General features: G+C 52.9%; 2 protein-coding genes and 1 long non-coding RNA gene across 6 annotated transcripts in view; 2 read left to right on the top strand and 1 right to left on the bottom strand.

Annotated features, from left to right (window-relative positions):
- Positions 1-372: 372 nt before the first annotated feature.
- Positions 373-3033, bottom strand: LOC125685967 (nucleoporin NUP42-like). The gene is made up of 6 exons (XM_048929502.1): positions 2685-3033; positions 2206-2300; positions 1814-1890; positions 1173-1259; positions 628-712; positions 373-494 (listed from the first exon to the last, which is right to left on the bottom strand). Exons 1-6 carry the CDS (start codon positions 3026-3028, stop codon positions 373-375), a joined length of 810 nt encoding a protein of 269 aa, XP_048785459.1. The 5' UTR covers positions 3029-3033.
- Positions 3034-5775: 2742 nt separating this feature from the next.
- The window catches only part of LOC125685995 (uncharacterized), a 107928-nt gene continuing 86681 nt past the window's right edge, over positions 5776-27022 (top strand). Inside the window, exons 1-4 of one of the 4 annotated variants that reach the window (XM_048929593.1) lie at positions 5776-5873; positions 7474-7930; positions 8858-8926; positions 9224-9322. In XM_048929593.1, coding sequence (XP_048785550.1) covers positions 8923-8926; positions 9224-9322 — 103 coding nt within the window. In that variant the 5' untranslated portion in view covers positions 5776-5873; positions 7474-7930; positions 8858-8922. The remainder of the gene's footprint in view (positions 5874-7473; positions 7931-8857; positions 8927-9223; positions 9323-27022) is intronic. The other 3 variants (XM_048929594.1, XM_048929595.1, XM_048929592.1) reach the window with 3 other exon arrangements.
- On the top strand, positions 22932-23780 carry LOC125686007 (uncharacterized). The gene is made up of 3 exons (XR_007373565.1): positions 22932-23310; positions 23400-23573; positions 23663-23780. It is a non-coding gene; the product is annotated as an uncharacterized LOC125686007 (long non-coding RNA).

Below are 27022 nucleotides of genomic sequence, written 5' to 3'. Positions count from 1 at the left end.
GACCTTTCCTAGCGTGAACTTGGCTCTGAACTGTTCCAGCTCTCCGGCCGTTCGTTCCCTCCTCGGTGTGCAGAGCTGCCTGCTCTGATGCCGTGTGGATGCAGAGGCGCGGACGCGGCGCTGTGTGCAGAGGCACCGGCAGTCGGTGCGGCCGAAGCACTGCTTGCACCCGGGTGAGAAGGTTCTGTAGCTGCCTTGGGAGCAGCGACAGCAAGCGGAGCGGTGCTGGAAGGATTTGCCGCAGCAGGGCTCCCAGGGCCCGGAAGCCCAGAAGTCCACGGCCAGCGGCCGTTCCAGGAGCGTGAAGTGAGGCTGCGGATGGAGCTGCAGAATCCCCAGTCCCAACGGAATGGGGACAGCTGTGGGAGGACGTCACCCCGAGGGCAGGAGGACTGGAGGCAGCAGCAGAGCTCCCCACAGCTGGAGCGCTTCCAGATGAGATGCTGGGATTTGCAAGGACAAGCGGGCAGCACCGCTGCTGTTGGCTGGAGAGCCTGCAGTGAGGAAATGGATGGGAAGGCTCAGGATGGGTGCACCTGCCATACTGAAACACTGCTGCGTTTCAGTGCTGCAGAAGAACGCTTATCAGCGCCTGTTTAATCGCTGGTTCCTTATGCAGAAACTTACTTGGGAACCCAGGGCTTGGTGCTTGCTGTCCTCCCAGTCCAAGAGAAGGTAATGGTGGAGTGACCGCTTTCTCTCTCCAAAGTAGCTGAAAAAGTTCCAAATACATCCATGAAAACTACATTCCAACACAGGCAAGCATCTTTCAATCCACGCTTAAAGCAAAAACCCACGTGTGCCGACCAACTGAACGTAACTGAGAAACTGAACCAAACGCTGGCCACAAGCAATGGCAGCTTTAAACAAAATGCTCTCAGGCTGCTGTCTGCAAACACCCTAGAAGCAGGAATCTGTTGGCAAAAAGTAATTGCCATCACCAGAACCTCTGGAGCTCTCATTCTTCTCTCCCTTGCTCTAGTTTGTTCCGTGACTCTATCTGCATCGCTGCTTTGGCTCAGTCTGCTCTCTGAGCACGGAACAATCATCTGTGCTGAAGTCTGAACCCTGAGCTCTGCCTAAAATGGGAATCCTAAGAAAAACCTTCACTCCAAATTTAAGAGAAAAGCAACATCAGGAACAGAAGTATTTTACCTTTCCTTAACTCTTACCATCGATGCTGTTCTCCAGGCATTTAAAGCCTTCAGCTCCTGCAGCCTGGTTCTCCATTGTTGCACATACTGATGGACAGCGTGTATCTAAATGTGGGAAAACACAAACATGCTTTTGTTAAGCATGGCTTTTGGTTTTTTCTTATTTGGGTCTTTTTTTTTCTTCTTTCTTTTTTTTCCTTCTTTAAAAGGGGGAACAAGAGTGATCTGAGCTACTGCAAGGAAATTTCAGACTGGACAATTCAGGTCTTGCCCCACTTCATGAGCAGAAACTCCTGCTTTGGATAATACGTTTTGTACCTGCATCATTGGTGAGGCCTGTGCCACACAGTTATCAGGAAGAGGCAGGAAGAATCATAGACCTGTTTGAGTCAGGAGGGACCTTTAAAGCCATCTGACCCAACTCCCCTGCAGTGAACAGGGACACCTATGGCCACATCAGGTTGCTCAGTGATGGCAAAGCCTTCAGGCCAGCAGCTCCTGCTGTTTTCTACTCGCTGCACAGAACAGTGAAGGTATGAGGGCGTTCTTACGTTCCCCTCGAGTTGGGCATTCGCTGAGTCAAGAGCGGCCACCTGAAGCACAGGAACCACTGCTACCCTGAACGCGTCACAGAAAGCTCAGTTGTTCCAAATACTTACGTAGAGTCCTGTGCCCTCCTTGGCACTGCAGGTGTCATACCCCAGGCACAGCTCCTCAGGGGAGATCTCTGGAAAGCCTGCAGGGAGGCAAACAATCAGCATGCTCCAAAGGGAATACAACACAAATACAAAATTGCCCTCTAGAGTTACAGAAGAAACTGCCCTTGCTACACTGCCTGGGACCAGTCAGCTCTACTTGGAGACACAGAAAGGACTCCTGGGGCAACTTCAGGGGTGCAAACACACCAAGGAAATACCGTAATCCAGTGCCCCTACCTGTTGCATCACAAGGCACGTCCTCACCTTGCAGTGCTTCCATTGAGGCACAGCAGTGTGGACAAGGATAGAAATGCAGCCTGAACAGTAGCAGCACTCCTAAAAACGGGACTGACCTGAAACATTAGGCTTGCCCTTCTCAGGACAGTAACACGAAAACATCCACTGTCCAGAAGATTCCCAGGTTGCCATGTCTTCTGCTACCCAGTCACTAGGAAACACAACATGACAGCAAAAGAAGAAATTACACAGTCAGAAGCCAAAGGGCAAAAAGCAAAGTCAAACTCAAATAGCCAAAGCCGTGCCAATGAATTCCATAGGACGCTGCTCAGAGGGAACAGCTGAAGAATGCTACAGCTATCTTGAAAGACACAGCAGTCGCTCTGCTGGACACACAGTTGTCCAACAAAGCGTTTTATCGCAAGTAAATCACAACAGGTCTGGAAGAGAAACAAAACCCCTGTGCTTCCTATGGTCCCCCCCACGTCCCACCTTCCATCCCCCGGAACGCATCCTCTCCATTATCCACAGGAAGCCAGTAAGCACTTAAGCAGCTCGTTGCGAGTGCTTCCCAGGGGACAGGGTCGTCACTTACGCAAGTCTCTGCTGTCCATCTCTGTGCTCATCAGCCGGGTTTGCACCGCTTAACGCAGAGCTCGCTTTCTGCAAGGACGCTGCGCCTTTCTTGCCTGCTGCTCCAACCCCGGAGGCACCAGAGAGTCCTCCTCCATTGCAGCTGCCACCTGAGGAGCTCTTTGTGAGCACAGGAGGCTGCACAACAGCTGCGGGAGCACCCCGTCCTCCTGCAGATCCTCCTTTGCGCTGCAGCACGGCTGGCTGGAGAAGGTTTGTGTTTCTCTGGGCACGAACAACACGTCCTCCTCCATCACCTCCCATGTGCTGGGGCTGGCTAGGATTTGTGTCTATCTGGGTAGCCATCACTCAATCCTTTTTCAGCTCCTTCCGTGTGCTGGATCACAGATGGCTGGCTAAGGTTAATATTTGTCGGAGAAGTGCCCCCCCATCCGGCTCCAGTTCCTTTCATGTTCTGGAGCACAGACGGCTGGCTAAGGTTTGTCGGAGTAGAATCTCCCAATCCTCCTACTGCTCCACCCTTGTGCAGAACCATGGGTGGCTGGCTAAAATTTGTGTCTGTCTGGTTAGAAGCTTTAGATCCCCCTACAGCCCGTCCCTTACACAGGGACACGGCTGGGCGGATAGGATTTCTCTTCCTTGGGGTACCAGCACCACATTCTTCTACAGCTCTTCCCATGTGCAGCATCACAGGTGGCTGGCTAAGCTTTGTATCTGTCGGTGTAGCATCTCCCCATCCTCCTACAGCTCCTCCCGTGTGCTGGAGCACAGGTAGCTGGCTAGGATTTGTATGTGATGGAGTAGCATCTCCCCATCCTCCTACAGCTCTTCTCTTGTTCTCAAACACGGTTCCTGTCATGGTGTTATGATTTTGACTGTGCTTATCTGGTTTATGGTACGCCATCTTCCTCCACATCTTCTCAAGCGCTGGAGCACGGATGCCTGGACAGCATTTCTGCGTCTCCGGGAAGCGGCACGCCATCCTCCTCTGGCTCCTCCAATGGGACCTGATAATGAAGAAGAAAGGATGCAAAGCCATTCGCACAATGCCGACCAAGCCAGCAAGAAGTTGGAAGCAAAACCTGGGTGTCCAGGTGGACGACAGGTTGCCATGAGCCAGCAGTGTGCCCTTGTGGCCAAGAGGGCCAATGGCATCCTGGGGTACCTCCACATTTAATGCTAAACCAGGCTGCCCAGGGCCCCATCCAACCTGGCCTTGAACACCTCCAAGGATGGGGCATCCACAGCCTCTCTGTTCCAGCACCTCACCACTCTCTGGGTAAAGAATTTCCCCCTGATGTCCGACCTAAATCTCCCCTCCCTCAACTTAAAACCATTTCCCCTCGTCCTACACATATCAACCCTTTCAAAGAGTTGATTCCCCTCCTGTTTGTAGGCTCCCTGTAGGTACTGAAAGGCTGCAATGAGGTCACCCCGCAGCCTTCTCTTCTCCAGGCTGAACAAGCCCAGCTCCCTCAGCCTGTCCTCATAGGGGAGCTGCTCCAGTCCCCTGATCATCCTAGTGTCCCTCCTCTGGACCCTCTCCAACAGCTCCCTGTCCTTTTTGAACTGCGGGCTCCACACTTGGACGCAGTGCTACAGATGGGGCCTCACAAGAGCAGAGCAGAGGGGGACGATCACCTCCCTGTCCCTGCTGGCCACCCCTCTTTTGATGGAGCCCAGGATCCCATTTGCCCTCTGAGCCACAAGAGCACACTGCTGGCTCATATTCAGTTTTTCATCTATCAGGAAACACACACTTCCTCGACGGCACAGCCGGCTGCACGCCTCCTGGGTGTCCTCGCCTCTTTCCTCGAGACGGACTCAAGGCTTTTCCTCTGCTGGCTGCAGCGTCCATGCCCAGTAGCTGCCCTGAGCTCCTCCTCGGCACGACGACGAGCGCTTTCCCTTCCTCCAGAGAGATGTTTGTCCTCATTACGGCTGCAGACTCCTCCACGGGCGCCGGCTGACGAAGTGCATCTCTGCTGGAGGTGCAGCACACCCAGCAGCTGCCCTTTCCTCCTGCCAGCACGGATGCTGAGCTTTTGGCTGCACCGCAGTCTCTCGTCACCTTTGCTTTGCCATCAAACTGAATCCTATTTCTTTGCTGTTCTGCTGGTTGATTTCGGTTCTTTTTGTTTCTGTTTATTGTCTCTTTCTTCATTGGGTCACATTGGTTTGCTTTCCTTTGTTCACTTGGTTTCGTTTTCTTTATTGCTCTTTTGCTTTTCTCTCCAATGTTTGTTGCCCTTGTATATTGCTGCCTTTACTTCTTTTTCCTATTTCTCCTTTTTTGTGTTTGCTTTGGATTTTTTTGTTTGTTCTTTTTTTTGTATTTTATTATTGTTTTTCCTTTTAATCTTTATTTTTGTCTTATTGTGTCCTCTGTGGAGGATTGTAAACCCGTATGCAATGGTGTAGCGACCTTGTCAGGCCCAGTAACACGGTGTGTTGCCCTGGTGTTGTATTTTTATGGTATCATAGGTTGGATTTCAAAGGGGTTTGTCTCAGGTGGAGCTTTGAGATCCAACCTTGAAGCTTTGTTTTCTGAATCACCCAGGTCCGTTGATTTAGGAGCCTGGGTATTTTCTAATGCAGTGTTCTGGACTTGTTTTATACGGGGAAGTCAAGCTTGATTTCTTTCCCGCTAATATGCCGAGTTGCTGCTTTTGTTCTCTAAGGTATTGTTTGAAAGCTCTGCTTGATTGAAGGCAATTAATAATGGCCACGGCACAGTGGACATGGCCAGCTGCCACTCTTTTGTGATCAAAATGTCTTTATCTAATCCATGGAAATAACCGGATGAGAGGGGGAATGAAGAGGGAGAGACACCAGGCACAGAAAACTGGATTGGTTAAAAAGGCCAATTTGAGTTGGGACTGTGTAAGGATGGGGTTGTGGCAACTCGTAAAAACTGTGGGATTGAGAGTAACAAGGTTCTTCTTCAGAGATGCTCACCTTGAGCTGTAAGTCTCAAGAACTGCAAATAAATGAGGGTGAAGGACAGACTGATCCACTGAAAGCAGAAGTCACAGCTTGAGCCGAGAATGTTGGAGGGGCAGCGGCACGATTCCTTCAGCACAAGGTGACAGGAGTGCCACTGCTGCAACGGTTTCTGGAGCCCCGGGTGGGAGCCTGCAGGTGCTGGCCATCAGAGCCCTGCCCCAAAGCGTCCGGCTGCCAGCAGTGGGTGAGTTCACTGGGACTGTGGGGATGGGAGGTGCTAACCAGCGAGCCTTCAGTTTCCACTCCTAAATTCAGGCTTGGAAGCACGCTAAAAATGGGAAATAGATCTGGTGTAGGAAGGGGATGTCCTTAGCCAAGGTCCTGGAAAACTGGAGGAAAACTGATGAAACTGCAGATCTACCAACAAAAAGGAGAGCACACGGCGCTTGACTTGGTGGGTTTGTGGGAAGGTCAGCCTCCCTGTGTTTATATTTCAGCCATCGTTCTCCATGCTGGAGAGGCTTTACCCATTGCACGTGCATGGACAACTTGTGCAATAGCATCCTTGATCCAGACCCCATTTCCGTACGGCATCTCTTTCTCAATGGCCCGCGGTGTCACGGGGGCACCGAACTGGAAATAACGCCCTCGTGGTGTCACTGTAAAAGTTTGCCGAGCGAAGCTCTGGTTGCTCCATCCCTGGAGCTGTTCAAGGCCAGGCTGGGCAGCATGCCCCAGTGGGTGGCATTCCTGCCCAGGGCATCCGGGTTGAGCTTCTAAGTTCTGTCCCTTGCAGCCCAACTCATTCCGCTGTTCTGCGTTCCTGTGATGTAAGCAGCGGCCCTGGTGCACCACAATCACAGTGCATCACAAGCGGAGCAGCCAGCGGGGAGCCTCTGCCATCCCAGAGCTGTGAGGTCGCGGTGCCCCTCTGCTGTGCTGAGCTCACAATGCCTGGCTGTGACGCCGTGCCGCAGGCTTCGCTCTGTGCGACTCACTGTGGCTGTGGCGGTGGTGGTGGAAGCACGGTGCGAGTGTGGGGGGCCATGGCCCCTGCCCGCCTTGTCTTCCTCTTCCTCCTGATGGCCGTGTGCTTCATGGAGACCTGCGCTGCTCCGTGGCGAGCACCGGGAGCAGGTGGGTGGGCAGAGACGGGACCAAACCTGAGCAGCACTGGGGCGAGAAGTCGGGCTGTGTCCCCACGGCCCTGTGCCGCTCTTCCCTGGGCTGCCTTCCAGGGCAGGGGCTGGGGGCTTTGGGCAGGGGGTGACGGGCTGCACTGCAGGAGCCGGGCAGGAGCCCGTGGCAGCGCTGCTCCCCAGGCCTGGCTCCAGCCGTGCCGCCAGGTCGGGCCGTGGCTCTGCTGCTTGCTGGCTGGAGCACAGCCTTCATCCTGGGAGGGAGGCATCCTGGGGAGAGCTCAGAAGATGTGTGCTGGAGACGCGTGAGCGTTTTCTGTCCCAGGCTTGTGGTACTCCCCATAGATGACTCCCAGTTTCCAACACAGAGCCCCGGCCCACAGCCCAGAGGAGGAGACAGATGTGCTTTCCTCCAGGGCTTCAGTGCAGCCTTCCTTTGTGTGCATCAGAGCCCTCCCAGTAAGAAAGCCCCGAGGGGCTGCATCTTCTTCCGTGCGGTCCGTGAGGGATGCGGCACGTGGCCTGGAGGGAGTCTTGTGTGCCCTGCCAGGTGCCAGCCTGCAGCTCATCCTGGCTGCTCTGCAACTTTGGAAATTGGGACCCGAGTCCTTCTCCCAGCCCATCCCACAGCCCACATCCAGTTACTGCGGGGGTAGGAGATCACGCCGTGCAGTGGGACCTTCTCTTGTCTGTTCTTGATTGTAGATGATGAGCTCGGTGCTCTCTTTCTGGATGACTTCCTGGATCCAGATTTCACGCCTGTGCCCAAGGGACAACCCAGAGTTAAGTTGTGTCTGTTTCCTTGAAGGCAGAAACACTCATGCCCTCGTAGTTTATTTGGGTGCAAGGTCTTCCAAGTCTGTCTGTGCCTTGAAGGGCTTGCACAGATGAGCCTTGAGTGTTTCTTTGCTGGGAGAGCTGCCACATTTCGGTGGGAAGGTCACCGCTGCCCCTCTTCAGCTGAGAGAGCCCAGAGCTTCGTATTTGGGCTGTGCCATTCCCTGACCCACGGCCAGACCTTACAGGTCTGCCAGGGTTACAAAGGAGGCCCCCACATGCAGTGGAAGCTCTCCTCACCTGTGTCTGATCACACTTGTGCCTGCAGGCCCTGCTGGCGAATCAGAATGGAATCCTGTCCATGAGCCTGAGGGGAATGCTGGAGGTAAGTCACCAGGCTTCGTTTCCTTGATATTTGTTCATGTGTAGCTGATAGTTCAGCAAGGGTTCTGCTTTTCACCGGCCAGTGGGTTCTTCTCCACAGGAAGCATGGGGTGTTGTTGTTTCCTGGGTGCTCTGTGCTCTCGGCGTCGTGTTGGCTTTGCCTCTGTATCTCAGAGGTCTCCCAGTGAGACAATTGGAAGGAGCTGAATGCTGTGCTGTGAGGTCTCTGAGAATTGTTTCCCGTGGCCTGGGGAAAGTGTTTTGAAAGCTGTGGAATACCAGCCGTCAGGTCACCGGGCCTCTCTGCAGCTTTGGAACTTTTGCCCCATGCCATTAATTGAGCCCCTTCCATCACCTCAGGTCAGTAAGGAAGAGAGGTGGGCACATGCCATGGGAACGTCTCTCAGCTGTCCTGGATTCCAGCCATGTCTCCAGGCAGTGGCTGACCAAAGCCCAGCTTCAATCTGGTCCCTGAGATGCGGGGTGATCCCACAGCTGAGTCCCTGAGAGCTGTTAGTTTTCACTCAGGCTTTAATTTTCTTTCCGTGTGACTTCCTGCTTCCTCTGTGGAAGAGGAGGGAAGGTTCGGGTCAGGCTGTGTGCAGAGTGCAGCGCGCTGCCTCGCAAAGCCGTCGTTGCTGGCCGCTCCAGCCCTGAGCTGCTCCCGGTGCCTTGTGCAGAGCCAGCGGGCACCACGCAGTCGAGCTGAGGGCTGAGCTCCAGGAGGGCGTTCCTCTGGGCAGCCCCACGCGGTGTAAGTTCTGTAGGATCGCGGTGCCCCTGCGCGTACCTGGGAACTGTTTCCGAGGTGCTCCTGTGTGGAAGGGAGAGAGCAGTGTCACGAAGGAATCCCCTGCTTTGATTGCATCCCACGTCGTTCCGATTGGGAGGATTAGTTAGAGTTGCTCTGTGCTGCGTTTGTTTGCAGGTGTGAGTGGAGGAGGTGATCCAGCTTCCCCTCTGAGTTCCAAGACCGAAACCCGGGCGGATGGCATGGGTAAGTCACGGCTCTGTAATTCCTTGGAGAGCTCTCACTGCCCGCTTCGGTGCCATTTCATGGCACTGCTTCCCCCGTACGCTCCGCTGTTCAGTGATGCTGTTGTGCATGACTGAATGGCTTTCATGGCTTGCAGAAGTGCCCCCAGGGAGGGCTTTGCTCAGTCGCTGGTTTGTTTCTGCGCTGGAGCCCAGGTGGATGCCCAGGGGTGGTGGTTTGTTTTACCGATGGCGCTGACTCAGCAATGGTCTTCAAAACATCGTGCTCATGGCATTTAACTTCATGTGTTCCGTGCAGGTCTGGAAAGGGGAAAGGATGAATCCAACAGAGGAAAGTCCTCCCAGGGGTCTTACCATCCGAGAGAGCTGCTGAAGGAAATGGAAGTGGCAGCTCCTGGTGGGTATACTTCAGTCTGTTCACTGAGACTCGGGAAGCTGAGGCCTGATGTCCGTGTGCAGCCTGCACAGCAGGAGGGCATTGCTCAGAGCCGTGCTGCAGTGCTGTTCCACGCGATGCCTTGCAGGCACTGGGGAGCACCAGAGATGGTCTGCTGCCACTTCTGCATCCAGCTGAGACCCAGGGGCAGCTGCTCCCCCAGCACGACCATTACTTGTCAGAGCTGCTTTGTGGAGACCCAGATGGCAGCAAATGTCAAGTGTGGCGATTCTGTTAATACAAAGCCCTGCCTGCAGCTGGGCTAGTTCAAGGCAGGATGAGCATCCCAAGCAGGGATGGCTGCCTTTGCTAATGCTGGAAACCGTGTGCAGATGTCGATTCTGGAGGTGTTCCTGTTGGAGCTTGAATTTCAGCCTGCAAGGTGCCTGGCTGTGATGGTGGAATGTGATGGTTGGTGATGCTCACAGCACAGCGTGTGAGGGCCTTGCTTAAGAGTTGATTCCTCAGGAGGCGTGAGAGGGTAGGCACCCTGCAATTCGTGGGAGTGCCCAAATGCCCGTGGCAGCAGAGGAGGTCGCAGGTAGATTTGGGGGGCGGAGGCCAGCAGACTTGGCCTGAGCTCGGGGTTGGGTCAGCTCAGATGTGCGATGTGAGAACACATCTCATCCGACTGTCCTATGTCTTTCTAAAGGGACAAACACAGGCAGCGCAAACCACTGGCATGCCAGGAGATTTCTGTCCAGTGTCACCAGAGTCACTGGGTGCCAGCAGGCGCTTCCTGCCTGCTCTCGCACATCAGGTCAGCAGCCGAACCCGAGCGTGTGAGCGCAGAGCACGTGTTGTAAAAGAGGCCAGGAGCGGCTCTCTGAAAATGGCTGAGCTCAGCGGGGTGTGCAGAGTTGTTCCAGCCGTGTGCCAGAGAAGGCCTGTGTGATGCTGCTCACCTCTCACCGCTCCCAGTTCCCAGAGGGCTGTGAGCTTTGTCCTTTTGGGAACGAAGCGGCCCGAGGGCAATGAGGTGAAGGTAAGGTGGGACGTTGTCGTTTCTTCCAGGGCTGAATGCAGGGAAAAGCACAAAGGCTGCTGTTGGCAGATCTGTGCGGCAGCGCCACGTGGCAGTGATGGTGCTGCTCTCAGCTGTGCTGCTCTCTGTGCTGGTGCTGGCCTGCGTCGCTGCGTCGCGGACGTGGAACACATGCCTGTGAGTTGTCTTTTTCCCCCAACCATTCCATTGCTGCACGTGGCAATGAAGCACTTGTGGTGCCGGGATCCTGGGCAGCTGAATCAGCTGCTGGCAGTATGCTATCACGATTTATTCGCAAGGTCTTCCAAGCTTGCCCTTATTTCTTGTCAGTGAGTAGTGCTTTCTGAAACTCATTTTCAGTGTGTGCAAGAGGGGAGAGAGAGCAGCAGAGCGAGCTCATCCTGACACCAGCTGGGAGGGAGTTCCAGCTGGAGATGAAGTGGAGAGTGGAGAGGCAACGAGAGAGATCCTTGCCCAAGCCAACAAGAACCTCAGCAATAGTTCCAGTCCGTTCCGTTCTGCCATCCCAGAGGCCAGAGGTGTTCAGACTCGTCTGGAAGACCTGGAGCGTGAACTCCAAGCCATGAAAGAGGTCCGTGGGAACAGTGGTGAGTGCTGCTTCCCGTCAGAGGACGGCCCTGGAAGTGAGAGCGGAGGATCAGCGGCAGAGCATTTGCCCTTCACCCTCCGTTCCCCAGGACGAGTATCACCAATAGTTCGAAGGTTCTTAGCTCGCCATAGCTACAATCCTTTTGAGGGTCCCAATGAGGACCCAGAAAGCGAGCTTCCTCTGACTGCCGGGCAGCACGTTTATGTCTTTGGAGATGTGGATGAGGACGGCTGGTTTCTGGGAGAGCTGACGGATGGCACGAGAGGGCTGGTCCCTTCCAGTCTGGTGACAGAGGTTTCAGATGATGAGCTGGACACAACGATGCCTCCCGAGCTCTGTGATCTGCTGGAAACGGATGATTAAGTCGATGCAAAGAGTCCATAATTCAGCAACATCCTGTCGCAATTCTTGCCTCACTCCATCTGCAAGACGACCCCCCGCTCCACTTGATGTTCAAGTGAAGTGTGAGCAGGATGTGGATGAGCTCCTCCTGGGACGATCTGAGATGACTGACAGTGCGACTGCGTGGTTTTATCGTATATTAAAAATAGTTTTAAAAACTAACAAGCAGCACTGTTCTTTTTCTTTTTTGTTGAGGTGACACTTTTTCTAGCTGAGATTTTGCAAGAGTCTTGAAGCAGACTTGAACTGGTAGAAGTTGGCCGTGTTTGCATTCTGTTTCTCCTTCTTTCCTTGCTGATCAGAGTCAAGGTGCCATGCATCCACTCCCTGCCTCTGGCTGCCCCCCTCCACTGTGAAAAGAACCGAGAGCTTCTGGCACAGAAGTTTGTCCGTGTGCAAGGCTTAAACTTCGTGCTTCTTCCTTCTCTGCTTGGTAAAACTCAGTGTTGGGCTCATTTGGAGTCTGAGTGCTGGTTTCTGGGGCAGTCCTTAGCCCCAGGAGTGCCTGTATCAGCTGTGGCGGTGCAAATCCCACGCCCCACGTTCTCCCCTTCAGCCAGGCCTCCCAGTGCTTGGTGCACTTGGACAAAAGGTGGAGGACCAGTACGTGAAGGTTCTCCTTCTGTACTTCGCCCCTGCTTGCGTCTGGGTAGCAAACGGCAGTGAATAAGGGCGTTAGGGGATGCCCTGATTGTCCCTGCCTTCTGCCTCGTGTCCCATTGCCCGGGGCCAATCCTGGAGTCAGTCGTCTCCTGGCAGCCTGGTACATCTGGACACAAATCACGGCCCATGGGGGTAGTTTGGAATGTGTGAGTTCAGCAAGTGCTCAGGTTTGTGCAGCTGGGGGAAAGAACCAGGTTTGGCCATCCAAGGGGGCCAGTATGGAAAAGCACCCGGCAGATCTCCATCATCTCAGACCCCGCAATTAGAGATTCTTAGCGAGTGTGAACATTGACCAATACCTGAGGGCAGGTGGGAGGAACATGGATGAAGCCAGGCTCTTCTCGGTGGTGTGCAGCGGTGGGACAGCGAGCAGCGGCCTAGAACTTGAACTCGGGAAGTGCCATGCAGGCATGTGGAAGCCTTTGTTATGGTAAGGGTGGGGGAGCACCGGGATGGGTTGCCCAGAGAGGTGGCAGAGGTTGTGATGGGCATCTCCTCTGGTAGGGATGCCTCCCAGGTACTGCCAAATGCTCGAGGCTGTCTGCCAATGGAGGCCAGGGCAAAGTCAGCCCACTGGAGTCAGCCTGGATTACAACCTGAGGAGGAATGGCAGCTTCTTGTATTTGCTGTAAACAGGTGCAGGCAAATTGTAAGCAGAAGCCAGCTTGCTCTTCTTCCATCCACCTCCTTCCTTCCTTATCTGTTTTAACAACACGCATTCATTTCACAGCAGTAGGTGCTGAGATAGTTCACTTGTCCACACTTGTTTTGCGTGTTTGCGTGTGTGTTCACGCGTGAGAGTATCTGCACTCATGGTTTGATACGGGATGTCCCGTCAGTGAGCGAGTGTGAATCTTGTCATCTGCAAATCTGTCATCAGGTCCCTGCTTAATTTTTCACCTATTTCTTAAACTGCTGCTAAACAGAACTGAGCAAAATAGATTTGCCGTTTCCTGCCATGCCAAACTAGCAGGGTGGCAGGATGATGAGCAAAGTCGCCCAATGCTTACAAAAACGTGATGTCCAAACAAAGCCTGTGTTCCCTGAGGTTTTAGCTCCACATCTCACACTGCAGGGGGAACTTTGCAGACAGATGTCACTACAGCATTCTGGCCCCATAGCCCCTATGGCCCTATAACCACTACAACCCCCTCTCATAGCAATCCCATCCCATATCCATCATATCCACCCCATAACCATCTTGATTCCATCCCATATCTATACCCCCACATCCTATCCCCATCTTCTACCCCATATCCATCCTAAATCCATATCCCCACATCCATTCCATACATTATCATACAATCAATGAATATACAGATGACACAGTATACCCGAGAGCTCGGCTTATGCAGTTATACTAGAACAGAAAAGAAAGACACTCACCCTACCTTAGGCTCATGTGGTAAACTCCAGTGGAGCGGATCACCAGAACGGATCCTTCTCCCCTGGCAGTCAGCTCTTAAATGGGTCTCGGAGGGGTGCAGCCAGGCTCCACCACTCCCGGCAGCGCAGGTGAATTGCCTTCACCTGTGCTCCCATGGCTGACTCAGGGCTGGCCTCAGGTGACCGGTCAGAGGTTCAGGCTGTGGTTCAGCAGTCCCCGTACACTTATCCATCCCATTATCACCCCGGCCCCATATTCTTCCCCAGTCCATCCCACACTCTTCCCCTGTTGATCCCACATCCATCCCAACCTAATCCCATACCCAGGGCCCATCCCATATATATTCCAATTACCGATCTCCCATTCCATAACCATCCCATATCCCACATCCCAATCCTAAATTTCACATCCTAATCCCACATCCCATCCCCATCTCCCACCTGTCAATCCCAATCCCATCTCCCACCCCCTATAGCAATAGGGCGCACCCTGAAGTCCCGCCCCCATCACCGCCCCGCCCCATGCCAGTGCTCCTCCTATCAACGGCCCCGCACCTCCCCGCCCCCGGGCTCTCATTGGTCCGGTGCAGCTCTGTCCTGCCTCCGGGCTCCCATTGGTCAGTGGCAGCGCCGCCGGCTCCCATTGGCTGAGGCGCGGCGCGCGGGAACGGCCGTTAGCAGCCGGGTCGGAGCCGCCCCGCTTTCCCCTCAGGCGCTGCTACTCCCGCAGCCCGGGTCGCCGCGCGCGGCACCGCTGCTGTGCGCCGGAGCTGTCCGGAAGCACCGAGATGGAACCGCGGCACGAGCGTCGCGGTGCTGAGGACAGAGGCGCCGGAGCTGGGGGAACGGTGAGCGGCACCGGGACAGGGGACGCCTGGGCAGCCGTAACCTGGCTTCATGCGGGGTGAGGGGCTGGGAGTGGGACTGGGATGCGGATGCAGACAGGATGGGATGTGGGGAAGTGGGATAAATACGGGACGGGCTGTGAATATGGGGTGGATATGAGGCTATAGGGAGCTATGGGAGAGATATAGGGGGATAATGGGGAAATAGAGGGGGGAGAGGGAGCTGTGGAGAGCTGGGGAGGGATATGGGGGAGTGGGGGCTACAGAAAGCTGTGAGGTATAGGGAGGTGTATGGATATATCGTGGGCTGTGGTGGGGAATTGGGGTATATGGGGGATTTGGGGCAATAGAGGGCTGTGAGGATGTTATGGGGAAACAGTGCTATGGGGAGCACGGAGGGGTTTGGGAGGGGCTATGGGGGGCTGAATGGGGGTATAAGGTGGGCTATGGAGGGATGTGTGGCCAGAGGGTCCAGATATCATCCACTCTTTGCTGGATGAGGCTGGGAATGTGACCACTGAGGATAAGGAAAAGGCAGAGGTTCTGAATGCCTTCTTTACGTCTGTCTTTAAAAGTCAGACCAGTTATCCTCAGGATACTCCTCTCTCTGACCTGGTAATCTTGGCTGGGGACCACACTAATCCCCCTGTGATTCTGAAAGAAACAGTCAGAGACCTACTGCTCCAACTGGCCTGCCACAAGTCGATGGGGCCAGATGAGATCCACCCGAGAGTGCTGAGGGAACTGGCGGAGGTGACAGCCGAGCCGCTTTCCATCATCTGTCAGCGCTCCTTGTGCACTGGTGAGGTCCCAGAAGACTGGAGCCTTGCCAATGTGACTCCATTTACAAGAAAGGTCGTAAGGAGGATCCGGGGAACTACAGGCCTCTTAGCCTGACCTCGGTGCCAGGGAAGGTTATGGAGCAGATCACACGGCATGTGCGGGATGAGCGGGGGATCAGGCCTAGCCAGCATGGGTTCGTGAAGGGCAGGTCCTGTTTGACCAACCTGATCTCCTTCTATGATCTAGTGACCCATCTGGTGGATGAGGGAAAGGCTGTTGATGTGGTCTACCTAGACTTCAGCAAAACCTTTGGCACTGTCTCCCACAGCATTCTCCTGCAGAAGCTGGCAGCCCGAGGCTTGGATGGGTGCACTCTCGGCTGGGTGAGGAGCTGGCTGGAGGGCCGGGCTCAGAGAGTGGTGGTGAATGGAGTGAAATCCAGCTGGCGACCGGTCGTGAGTGCTGTTCCCCAGGGGTCGGTGCTGGGGCCTGTCCTCTTCAATATCTTGACTGGTGACCTGGATGAGGGCATCGAGTGCACCTGCAGTAAATTTGCAGATGACACCAAATTGGCTGGAAGTGTGGATCTGCCTGGGGGTAGCGAGGCCTTGCAGAGGGATCTGGACAGGCTGGAGAGCTGGGCTGAAGCCAATGGGATGAGTTTCAACAAGGCCAAATGCCGGGTCCTGCACTTCGGCTACAACAACCCCAGGCGACGCTGCAGGCTTGAGGCGGTGTGGCTGGAGGACTGTGTAGAGGAAATGGACCTGGGGGTATTGATGGATGCTCGGCTGAACAGGAGCCAGCAGTGTGCCCAGGTGGCCAAGAAGGCCAATGGCATCCTGGCTTGCATCAGAAACAGTGCAGCCAGCAGGAGCAGAGAGGTGATTGTTCCCCTATATTCAGCACTGGTGAGGCCGCACCTCAAGTGCTGTGTCCAGTTTTGGGCCCCTCACTGCAAGAAAGACATCGAGGCCCTGGAACGTGTTCAAAGGAGGGCAGCAAAGCTGGTGAGGGGTCTGGAACACAGGGCTGCTGAGGAGAGGCTGAAGGAGCTGGGAATGTTCAGCCTGGAGAAGAGGAGCTCAGGGGAGACCTTATTGCTCTCTGTGACTGCCTGAAGGGAGGTTGTAGTGAGCTGAGGGTCGGCCTCTTCTCTCATGTCATTAGTGATAGGAGCAGAGGGAATGGTTTCAAGCTGCGGCAGGGGAGATTCAGGCTGGACATCAGGAAGTATTAGTGTTCAGAAAGGGTGGTCAGGCACTGGAATGGATGCCCAGGGAGGTGGTGGAGTCACCGAGCCTGGGGGTGTTCAAGGAAAGGCTGGATGTTGTGTTGAGGGACATGGTTTAGTGGGAGCTGTTGGTAAGAGGTGAACGGTTGGACTGGATGATCTTTTATGTCTTTTCCAACCTTGGTGATTCTATGATTCTATTTCCTAAGCTGTAGGGCTATCAGCTCTCATAGAAAACGAGGAAGAGCCCTGGGAGTCCTTGCCCCGAACCTTGCACCCTATTGAAGGGCAGGGGCACTCTTCTCCAAGCAGCCTGATGAGGTGAGTAAGGGACGGCCGGGCGCTGGAGGGCGGTGGCTGCACCAGTGCTCAGGATTCAGGAAACCACTCCAGTTATGCTAGCCCAAAGAATGACAGTTTGAATATCCCATGCTGTGTCTGCTGTACTGAAGGTAAAGGGAGGGCATTGGCTCTCACCCCAAAGGTTCCTGCAATCCCAGGCCATCCTGGTGGAGCAGGATGATGTAGAAATAATTGTAACTGATGCTGTCAACCCAGTGTTCTTCCTTAGCGGAGCTCCTGGACAAGCAGTATTTCACGACTGCTATGAAAGAACTGAAGCTGCACCTTCCAGCCGGTCAGACCTGTAGGACAAACCTTCAGAAGATGCAGAAGACACCTGGTCTGCCAACGACAGCAGTAAGGCAGGATGTGCAATAGGTGCAACTGACGAGGTAATCGAAGCACAACCATTACCTGAGGGGACTTCCCCTCAAAAGGCTGAAATAACTGCCAGGACAAGAGTCTCAATTACATGGACAGATGCTAATTACATATTTGGGATGCTACACACTTGTAGTACTATCTGAAAAGAGCGAGGATTGTACACACAGGGAAAAGAGCATGATGTAAATCTGCCAAGGAGCGTGCTGTTACACCTTGTGAAGTACAGCAGAAGGGTCCCACTGTACAGGAAACGGGAAATCAGAGGATGGGTCGGGCGGCAGGACAGGCAATTGAATTGTGTGACTGTGCCAAAATCTTCCTCCAAAGAGTTGCTCTTCAAGTGCTTCTTGCTTTCTCCCTGCCACAAGCTGACACCAGTAGCCATCCAGTGCACCACGGCCATGCAGAAAGGCTGGGGAAGGAGACAGAGCTTGAGAAGGCACCAAGGACACGTACAGGTACACAACAAGCATCTGGACTTGATGCACTGTCTTTCTGCCCAGGCTTTCTGTTTGTTGGCTCCTGGGGCAGTTCTGTGCAGTTGACATCCCAGCTTTCTCCCAAGCTCCGGCTGCACAGAAGTGCAAGCAATCAGAGGAAGAGAAGGAAAAAGCAGAGGAGTGGCCTTCTGAGAAAAGAGCTGAGGGGGAGCTTGAGGCAGTGTTTTGGAGAAGTAGTGCTTTGACTTAGGGTTGTTCTGTGTCTGAGTTTTCCTTGCGCTGGGTTATCACTGAGTGTAGCTGTTTGTTTTCTTGGATCCGGTGTGTGCGTTGTTGGTAGACAGATTAGTGTGTGGAAAAGACAGCTGAGAATCCAGGGCATGGCAATGTACTTCTGCTGGAAGGCTTGTGGGAATGAGAAGAGAAGCTGGATTTCTGTTGGACAGCCCGACTGCATCAGTTCTGCCTCCTTTCACTGAGCTGAAGGCAGTGTGTGTGGAGCCTTCTGATGGGAAACCCACGGTCCCCACAGGGTGGGTGCGGAAAAGAAATGGAGCTGAGATGCATCTGTGTGCTGTGAGTGCTATTGCTGAGGACAGGGAGGAGCCCCAGCTGATAAAAGGGCTTTGGTAAGAACAGTGGTGAAAGCAGGAGTGGATATGGAAGGTTTGGATTGCTCTCGGAGGAACGGTGGAAGGGTCAAATGTTCTGCAGGTTCAGCACGCGCTGTGCCCTGCCTGCGCCCTGCCTGGTTTTTTGTCCTTTCCTTTTTAGGGTAGGAAAACAAATTTCTGGGGCAGGAGAAGAAGAAATGCAGCAGTCTTCTCTGCACGGCTCATTTTGCGTGAGTTGCCAGGTGCTCCTGTGGTAATGGGTGCTGATGAGCCAGCCTTCGTGGCAGGGCTGTGGCTTTATTTTATGTCAGAATTTGAGGCCTACGATTTTCCCACTGTGAGTGCCTGTTTTAAATGATAAAAAGCGATATGAAAATTAGTTTCCCTCCTTGTATCAGAATCACGTATTGACTTTTGATATTTGTCTTTCTATTCCTTTAGCAAGTGGGGTGTTGATGCTGCTGCATGTATCTCCCATTTTGCCCTTCTGCTTTGTGTAAAAGAATAGCAAAACATGCCATCTGTGTGTGCAATTTCCTTGAAGTATTTTACTTCAAGGTTCCCTAAACTTTGGATGTGGGAGGTGACCACTCCTTTGTCTATGATGAAAGCCCAGCGGTGATGCAGGCACTTGCTGAGGTCACAGTGGTTGCCAGGCTGGGAGCGTTTGTGCCCCAGCTGGGAGCAGAGCTGGTGCTGTAGTGAGCGTGGTGCACACTGAGACCGAGCTCTGTGCTTTCATGGAGAGATCTTCCTGTGAGAGCCCACTGGAAGCAGCGCTGCGGCGTGTGTGAGAGCTGGGCCCAGCTGCGGCTGAGCAGTGGCCAGGTGAGCTGGGGTTGGTGCTGGGTGTCTCAGCAGGAAAGCTGGGCTGGGGTGGGCACGCTGCGTCAGCCCTTGTCCAGGCTGGCGGTGAGACAAAAGGAGTTTTCTTCACGACAGCAACACCAGCCGTGTGCTTCGAGGTGCAAAACTATGGAGGAGATGGAGAAGAACGCTTGCTGTCAGAACTCATGGCAGCTGTACGGGAGCTGGATGTATTTTGGAGACAGTTGTCATTAGCAGTTGGTTTTGAGTATTGCCCTGCCCGATAGCTTAAACTGCAGAGCAGAAGAAAGCTGGGAAAATGCTTTTTCCTATTTTTCCCCTGCAGGTTCTTTCTTCAGGGTTGGTTTACCAAAGGAGATTTTGGGGACTGAGGCAGTTGAAGAGTGAAGCCAGCTCTTTCCAACAGCAGGGGGTCAGTCCCTGTGGAGAGGAGCCCAGGAACGTGAGCTTCCTCTGAGACATTCCCCAGCATGTCCCAGCAGGGACACAGACGCAGTTGCCATTCCTGCTTTGCGCGTGGAAAGGTATGGCTGGGTTTCTCTAACTTGGGTTTTCTTCCTTTCTCTGGTTCTGGAGGGGCAGGGGTGGAGCAGGGGGAGCCCTGCTGGTCCTTAGTGAGCTCAGTAACCAGTTGGCTTGTGCGGTGCAGCAAAAGGACAGCATTGCCAGGCTCCTTAAGCTGCTGGGGCAGGGTGGGAGCCGAGAGCGGGCGCTGCCCTCCTGCCATCTGTCCCTGGTTCTGGTTTGCCATGTTTGCTCTGGGTTTCTGCTGAGAAGTTTGTTCTAGCTGCCTGCAGCAGTACAGGGTGGGGAAGAAATGATGGTGAAGAGCTAAGGCTGCGCACGGTAATTTTGCACGGGTTGAACTGTGGCACCTGAAGACACTGTTTCCCTTGGAATAATGCTGGGGTTTGCAGGTGTGTTGGTGCAACCCCCTGAAGTGATGTCTGAGAGCGCCTGTCTTCTGCACCTGAACGATAAGAAAGCTGGATATGCCCAGAAATTGCAGCTTGTGCAGATGTTGTGAATGCGCTCCCAGTGTTTCCTTTAGTGATAACTCAGCGCTCTCTGGCACGATCTGGAACACTGCATCTCTTTGCAAACGTTGGTGCCTGTATCCATGGGCCCTCCTTTTTTCTCTCCTCAGAAGCAGCGCCGTGCTGTTCCCCATGCTAGGGAGCAGCAGCCAGCAGGCTGCCCCAGTGCCAGCTGGGCCTTGCAGCGCGCAGAGGGACGCGATGGGGATGGAGCATCCTTAGCACCATGCAAAAGTGAGTCTCTTCAGTCCTCTGTCACGAAGGATGGAAGAATGAGTATTACTTGTGAGTTGGTGCAGTGCTGTAGGGATGTCCAGTAACCATTGTGGAAGTGTTAGGAAGGCTGACAGTGACAGCTGATGGCAGCAGTAAGACAGAAGTCTGTGTGTCAGTGGTGGCGCTCAGAGCTGAATGAATTCCCTTCAGAGACAAAAAACCCATGTCTCAACTTGTGCAGCGTTTTGTAGAGCTGTCAGGCAGAGCTGGGTTCCTCTGCTGCCACCTGAGCAGGAATGAGAGCAGTAATGCTTTGTGTAAGCGCCCTGCAGTTTAAACATCAGTTTCTGTTTTGGCTGTAGAACAGTGTCTTTTGGTTTTGGGGGGTGGATGTGGGCTAAGAGGACAGCGCTGCTCCTGGGAAACCAACACTCAATCTGTTGTTGTAGGGATGGAGCCTGCGCGTCCATGGAATTCTGCTGGGCATGGGGGGAAACGGAAAGCCTCCCCAGGTAAGAAGCTCTTGTGAGCTGTGGTGTGGGTACCTGCCTCTAAACAGGGCTGCGTGAAGGGGCGTGTGATGGAGGAGAGGGGAAAGGGCACTGCAGATCTCTGCTGACTGCAGAAATGGCGGACCATTGTAGCAGCAGAAGGGCAAATTGAAAAAACTACGCTTGAGGAGCAGAAGTTTGTGGTTGGCTGTGCTAAAATGTTCCTGCAAAGAGATGCTCTTCATGTCTGTCTTGTTTCCTTTCTGTCAGGAGCTGATGACAACAGGCTTGCAGGGAGGCAGGGGAGGAGCAAGGAGAGTGGCACAGCACCCAAGAGAGGTACGACACGCAGCAGGCATCTGGGTTTGGTGCCCTGTCTTTCTAGTTAGGCTTTCTGTCTGCCCTTTCCTGGGCCTGTTGTCATTGCATGTTGCTTGAGGTCTTAATCCCTGGGGATTACAATTACCTTTCCTGTCCCAGTTGACAATGCAAGCCCACAGTTCACCCAAGATCCTAAGGTGCATTGCTGTGGAGACTGGAGATGAGATTTCCTAGTATCGTGGCCTATTTTGCAGACTGAATGTAGTGCTGGACTCCTTAAATGTTGCTGCTTCCCCTTTCTTGTTTCTAACAGGGAGAGGTGCTGAGCCAAATGGCGAAATCTCCATGAAAACTCCTCTCCAGGCTGGAGGGCTTCCTGAAGCAGCAGGTCCCAGCAGAGGGGGAACAGCTGCTCCTGCAGTTGCCAACTGCTCCCTCTCCAAGATCATGGTCGCAAGAAAGCACAAGGCAGTGGAAGAGGAGGAGCAGAAGGCAGAGCTGGGTCCTGCCAACAAACAAGTGAAAGTGGAGCACAATGGGGAGAAGGCTCAGAGCCCTCATCAGAGCAGAGGTGCTGTGCCAGCTCCATCAGCACAGCCTGGGCCTGCCCCAGTGCCGACCGAGCGGTTCCGGACCTCAAAGCGAAGAGGTAAGAAGGTGCTGCAGCTGCCCTGGTGAGGTGCTTCCCTTGTCAAGCACGTGGAGTCTGCCTGGGGTTTGCTTTGCTTTTTCTTCCCTTCTGCAGGGAGGGGAAAAGAGTAGAAGGCTACCAAGTCCAAAGGATGTGCCAGAATGTGTAATCCTATCTTTTCCCATGAAATCCATGCTGGCCTTCTGCTCGTCCCACTGCAAATACCCGTTCCTGAGAGATTTCCCAGTCTGTTTTCGTGGTACCCGTGTTTCCGTGGTTTTGCTATTGACAAACTGAATTTCTCTTCTCTTGCTCTATAGAAAGACGACGACGACAGAAAGAGAGGAGAGCAGAAATGAAGAAGGCTGCTCTCAGAGCTGCTGCTGCACATGCAGAGGTGAGTCCTTGGCAAGCACAGACACGGCTCTTGTTCTCTGTCTGTCAGACGTGAAGGGGGTTGTGGAATACTGGGGGAAGCGGTGTCCTGCTTTGACACTTGCCTTGTTTCTTTCCAGTTCTCCACCATAAACAGCCTTGTGGAGATGATGGAGAAGCTGCAGCTGAAGGACTGAACGGAGGAGCATCAGCAGGCAGCGGCTTTGTGGCAGCAGCCCAACTCTCACTCTGGATTCAATCCATCAATAAACAATTGGAGTTTTGCATTCACAAGGAGCGCATGGCCTGATTTGTCCAGCAGCACCCAGTGAGCCACTGCACCACCTCCTCGTTATCCCACCACCTCCTCGTTATTCCACTGGCGGCGCTGGGTCAGAACTCCCACAGCTCCATCAGGGAATGCTGCAGGGTACAGAAGCAATGGACGCACCAATCCTGGCCCTGCCCACACTGTCTGAGCAGTTAGAGAGCAGCTCCATAGAGCCGTCTGACTTTCTCGGGGCAGCACTGAGCAAAGTGAGCGTGTGCCCCTCAGCCTGCAGGCGTCTCTGCTGGGGGAAGAGAGGCTCCGCTGGCCGCCTGATCCCGGAAAGCAGAGGTGTTCTCCTGACTTCTCTGCAGTGCTGCCTTCCTTCATCGTCCCCCCTTCCTTCAGATATTTTGATGCTGCTTTTCACCCTTTTGGGCGGAGCTTGAGTGACTCTCATCATTGCATAGCTTGTATTGAGCGGTGTGGAATTTTCTGGCTTTGTTTCTAAAAGCCTAGGCTGAAAACCGCAGCGTGCGTGCTAAATGGGAGTCCTAGCACTGTGGAAGTGGATAACTTTTGGGATGGAGCTGCTTTTGGTTTTCTAATGAGTGTATAACGAGCAAAGTTTGCCAACAGGATCGTGTTTTCTCAACTAATGACTAGGAGCGATATGCAGAGGAAGATGGCAGTTGGCAGATGGTGCCTGGCAAGAGCTGTTGTTTGTGTCCTGCAGCCGGGAATGCTCCACGCCGAGGGGTGCGGGCTGTGAGAGGAACATGTCTGTGGAAGCATGGCCGTTCCTCCCGTCTGATGGGGCAGAAGGCAGGGACAGGAGAGGAAAGCTGAACAGATCTGCATTTTCGTCACGGCTCTTACTGTGTGGGAAATGAGCTGTGCCACTGTGCTTCTTTGTGCTGGCTAGTTCTGGAGCTGTGCCTTCAGCTTGATGCTCAGCTGTTCCTGTGTGCAATGCTCCACACTCGGACCCTGCAGAGCCCAGAGGCCTCCTTGGCTGCTGTCACTCACCTGGAGCTTGCAGGGTGCTGTGCGTGCTGTATGGAGCTGCTTCCAGCTGTCATTTGCAAGACCCTGTAAGTGCACTGGGTTCAAACAGCAGTCAGATAACACAGATGAGAAAGAAGCACGAAAACTTGTATTATTTTTTTTTTTTACATCACAGGCTTTGATCTCCAACCAAGCCTGTTGTGCTGTGGAGAGCAGTGGAAGCTGTTGAGTTGCATGACCAAGGGGTGCAGCCTGGTTCCCCCCTCCCTAAGGGGGAGGCTCATTGAAGGGCTGGCTGCCTGCAGGGAAGGAGCTCTGCTTTTTTGTGTGCCCTGTTCCTCAGAATGGGGTAAGCAGTTCTGTGGGGATTTACTAGGTTGAGTCCTTTGTGTTTCTCAGGTAACTTAAAGCTGTGTCTGCTCTTGCCTCTGTTTGCAGTTGCCACGCCTCTGGCCTTGGCCCCCACAGAAGCCCCTCCTGGTTGTCAGTGGCAGCTGTTACCTGTGCAGTGCCAGCAGTCTGTAGAAATGGCAGCACTTGGGAGGATGACACAGTTTGCCTGATGTTATGCTTTATGGATGCGGTCAGGTGAGAAAGCGCTGTGCTTCGTGGCACAAATTCCTTGGCCAAAGGATGCTTTGGAGCAGAGGTTTGCTGTCAGGAGGCCTGAAAGCATCGAAGGAAATGCTGCTGTGCACTGGGCCCAGAGACATCAGCTCCCAGCACGTCAGTGAGTGCGGACGCCTGCAGCCTCTGTGTCTGTCGGGGATTGCTCCAAGGGCTCTGTAGGCAGCTGTCCGTGGCTGTTTTGCTTTGTTAGGGCATGGGCACAGATGACAACACACTGATGGTGTCCTGCTCGGAAATGGATGCGCTGGATGGCAGAGGAGGATTCTGAGCCAAGTATGGGATCATCTTTGTTCCTTCGTGAAGGTGAGTTTTGAAAAGTGAAACACTTGAAGCTGGATTTGCAGGGTGCCTGGAAGGAGGTGACTCTCGCTTGGTATCAGTTGGGTATTTCAGAGCAGCTGAGATTAAGGGGACGTCACAAATAACGTTCTGAGAATGTTCCTGACCGTTCTTAGTTGTTAAATTGTCTAAAAGAATGCAAGCAATGCAAAAAAACAAAAGCCGAACAACCACGGCATGTCCTGCAAAGAATCCAGCTTTAATAGAGACTGACAGTTACTAAGGTTCCTTTTTCTTCTTCTGTCAGTGACTGAATTTGCTCTCACCTCTTCTCTCTGCACGTGACTTCCCACTTCTATCTTTAGTTCTTCTTCGGTTGAACTTCTCTCTTGTCTATTTCTCCTCCTTTCTACCTTTGCAATCCCTTCCCTGAAACCCCTTCCCTCCCTTCTCTTTTCTGTCTTTTCTAACTTCTCCTCTCTGCTGCCTTCCTCTCTATTTTTTTTCCTGTACTTTTCTTTCTTTTCTCTGCACCGTTATTTCTCCTCTTCCTCCTTCTGCACTTCCTGCTCCTCTGTTCCCTCCTCTCAGTTCTCCCCTGCCTGTTCCTGCTCTTTTCCTATTCTCCTCCTCACTCCTCTGCCCTGTTTCTGCATTATTTCATCCTCCTGCAGCAGCGGCTCATCTGCTCTGCAGTTCTCTCTTTGTGCTGTCCTCTGCTCTTTGAGTAATTCTTCCCTCTGTCCTTGCTCCTCTTCAGCTGGCTATGAATTCTCCACATCATGGCTCCTATTGGGCTATTTTTTCTTCTCCATATTCTCACTCTTCCTTCATCTGCACTCCTCTTCTGCCGTTCTTTTTTTCGCTCTATCCTCTCTCCTCTTTCTTCTGCATTCTTCCTCTGCTTCTCCAGTTCTTCATTCCCTGCCTCCTCACTCCTCTTTCCTCTGCATCAACACTGCTCTTCTGTTGGACTTTTTTCCTTTTTCCCTACTTCTCGTTCTTCTGTATCTGCACTCCTCTTCAGCTGTTCTTTTTTCATTCTGTCCTCACTCCATTCTTCTGCATCTCCCCACGTCTTCTGATCTTCTTTACAGTCTCCTCACTTGTTTTTCATCTGCATCTGCACTCTTCTCCCATTCATTTTTCTCTGCTTCCTCCCTGTTCTTTCTTCTGCATCTGAACTCCTCTTCTGCTATTCTTTCTTCCTGCTCATCTTGCTTCCCTGTAGAATCATTCCTTTTTCTTCTGCATCTGTCTCTGCACTCTTCTCCTGTTTTCTTCTCTTTTCTCTCTTTCTCCATTTGCACTCTTCTGCTGCTTTTTTTTCCCCTGCCTTTTCTCTCTGTCATTTGCATCTGCACTACTCTTCTGCTGTACTTTCTTCCCTCTATCCTCACTTGTGCATCTGCACTCTCCTAAGGCTGATCCTTCTGCCTTGTATTCTCACTGCTCTTTCCTCTGCATTCTCACTCTCCTGTTTGTTTTTTTTTCCCTTGCATCCTCCCTCCTCTTCTGCTGCTCTTTCTTCCTTGTTTCCTCACTCCTCTTCTGCATATGCACTCCACATGTGCTGTTCATTCTTCTCTGTATCCTCACTGCTTTGTATTCTGCATCTGCTCTCCTCTTCTGCTGTTCTTTCCTTCCCTGTATCCTCACTCTTTCATTTGCTGCTCTACTCCTGTTCTGTCTTCTATTTATCCTCACTCATTTTGTTCTTCTGCATTCACGCTCCCTTTCTGCAGTTCTTCCTTCCCCGAATCCTCAGTCCTCTTTCTTTTGCTGCTTTGTTTTCCAGTTTCTCACTGCTCTTTACTCTGCATCTGCAGTCATCATTTTCTCATACTTCTTCCCTGTCTTCTCTCCTGTCTTCTCCATCTGCACTCTTTTTCTGCTTTCCTTTCTTCCCCCCTTCCTCTTTCTTCTGCATCTGAACCCCATTTCTGCTCTTCCTTCCTTCTCTCTCTCCACTCTCCTCTTTCTTCTGCGTCTGTTCTCTTCTGCTGTCCTTTCTCCCCTGTAACCTCACTTCTCGTTTTTCTGCATCACTCTCATCATCTTTCATCCCTGTCTTCTCACTTCTCATTCACCTGCAGCTGCAGTCCTCTTCTGCTCTCCTTTCCTCCTTGTATCCTCACTTGCCTTTTTTTCTGCATCTGCACTCCCCTTCAGCTTTGCTTTCTTTATCCTATCCTCTCTCCCGTTTTGTCTGCATCTGCCCACCACTTCTGATCTTTCTTACTGCTTCTCCTCACTGCTCTTTCACCTGCATCTTCACTCCTCTTCTGCTGTTTATTGTTGTGCCCTCGATCCTCTTTCTTCTCCACCTGCATTTCTCTTCTACTGTTTTTCCCCTGCATCCTCACTCCTTTGTTGTCTACATCAGCTTTACACTCCTGCTTTTCTTTCTCCCCTATATCCTCGCTGCTCTTTTACCTGCATCCCTCCTCTTCTGCTGTTCTTTCTTCCCTGTATCCTCACTCCTCTTCCTTCTGCATAATTAAACTCCTCTCTTGGTCGTCTTTCTTTGTCTCCTCACTGCTTTGTTCTGTATCTGCACTCCTGTTCTGCTCTCATTTCTTCCCTGTCACCTCACTCCTCTTTCTTCTGCACCTGAACTCCTGTTCTGCTGTCCTTTCTTCTCTTTATCCTCACTGTTTTTTTTAACCTGCACTCCTGCTGTTCTTTCTTCCCTTTCTCGTACCTCCTCTTTCTTCTGCATCTGCACTCTTCTGCTGTCTTCTTGCGTGTGAATTCACTTTCCACTTGCATCTGCATTCCCCTTCTGCAGCTCTTCCTTCCCTGTCTACTCTCTCCTTTTTCTTCCGTATCTGCACTCCTCCTTTTCTGTCTTCTATCAGTTCTCACTCCACTTTGTTCTGCATCTGC

Source organism: Lagopus muta, chromosome 30, assembly GCF_023343835.1.
Source record: "Lagopus muta isolate bLagMut1 chromosome 30, bLagMut1 primary, whole genome shotgun sequence".
NCBI classification, from domain to species: Eukaryota; Metazoa; Chordata; class Aves; order Galliformes; family Phasianidae; genus Lagopus; species Lagopus muta.
This window is presented reverse-complemented; position numbering and strand designations above follow the sequence as displayed.

What these genes read in the sequence shown, in the direction of transcription:
- LOC125685967 (XM_048929502.1), bottom strand. Translation starts at nt 3,028, where the DNA reads ATGGCTACCCAGATAGACACAAATCCTAGCCAGCCCCAGCACATGGGA. An exon ending in AGGAGGGCACAGGACTCTAC is followed by an intron (nt 1,260 to 1,813) that starts GTAAGTATTTGG and finishes TCCCACATTTAG; the next exon opens with ATACACGCTGTCCATCAGTA. An exon ending in ACCAAGCCCTGGGTTCCCAA is followed by an intron (nt 495 to 627) that starts GTAAGTTTCTGC and finishes TCCTCACTGCAG; the next exon opens with GCTCTCCAGCCAACAGCAGC.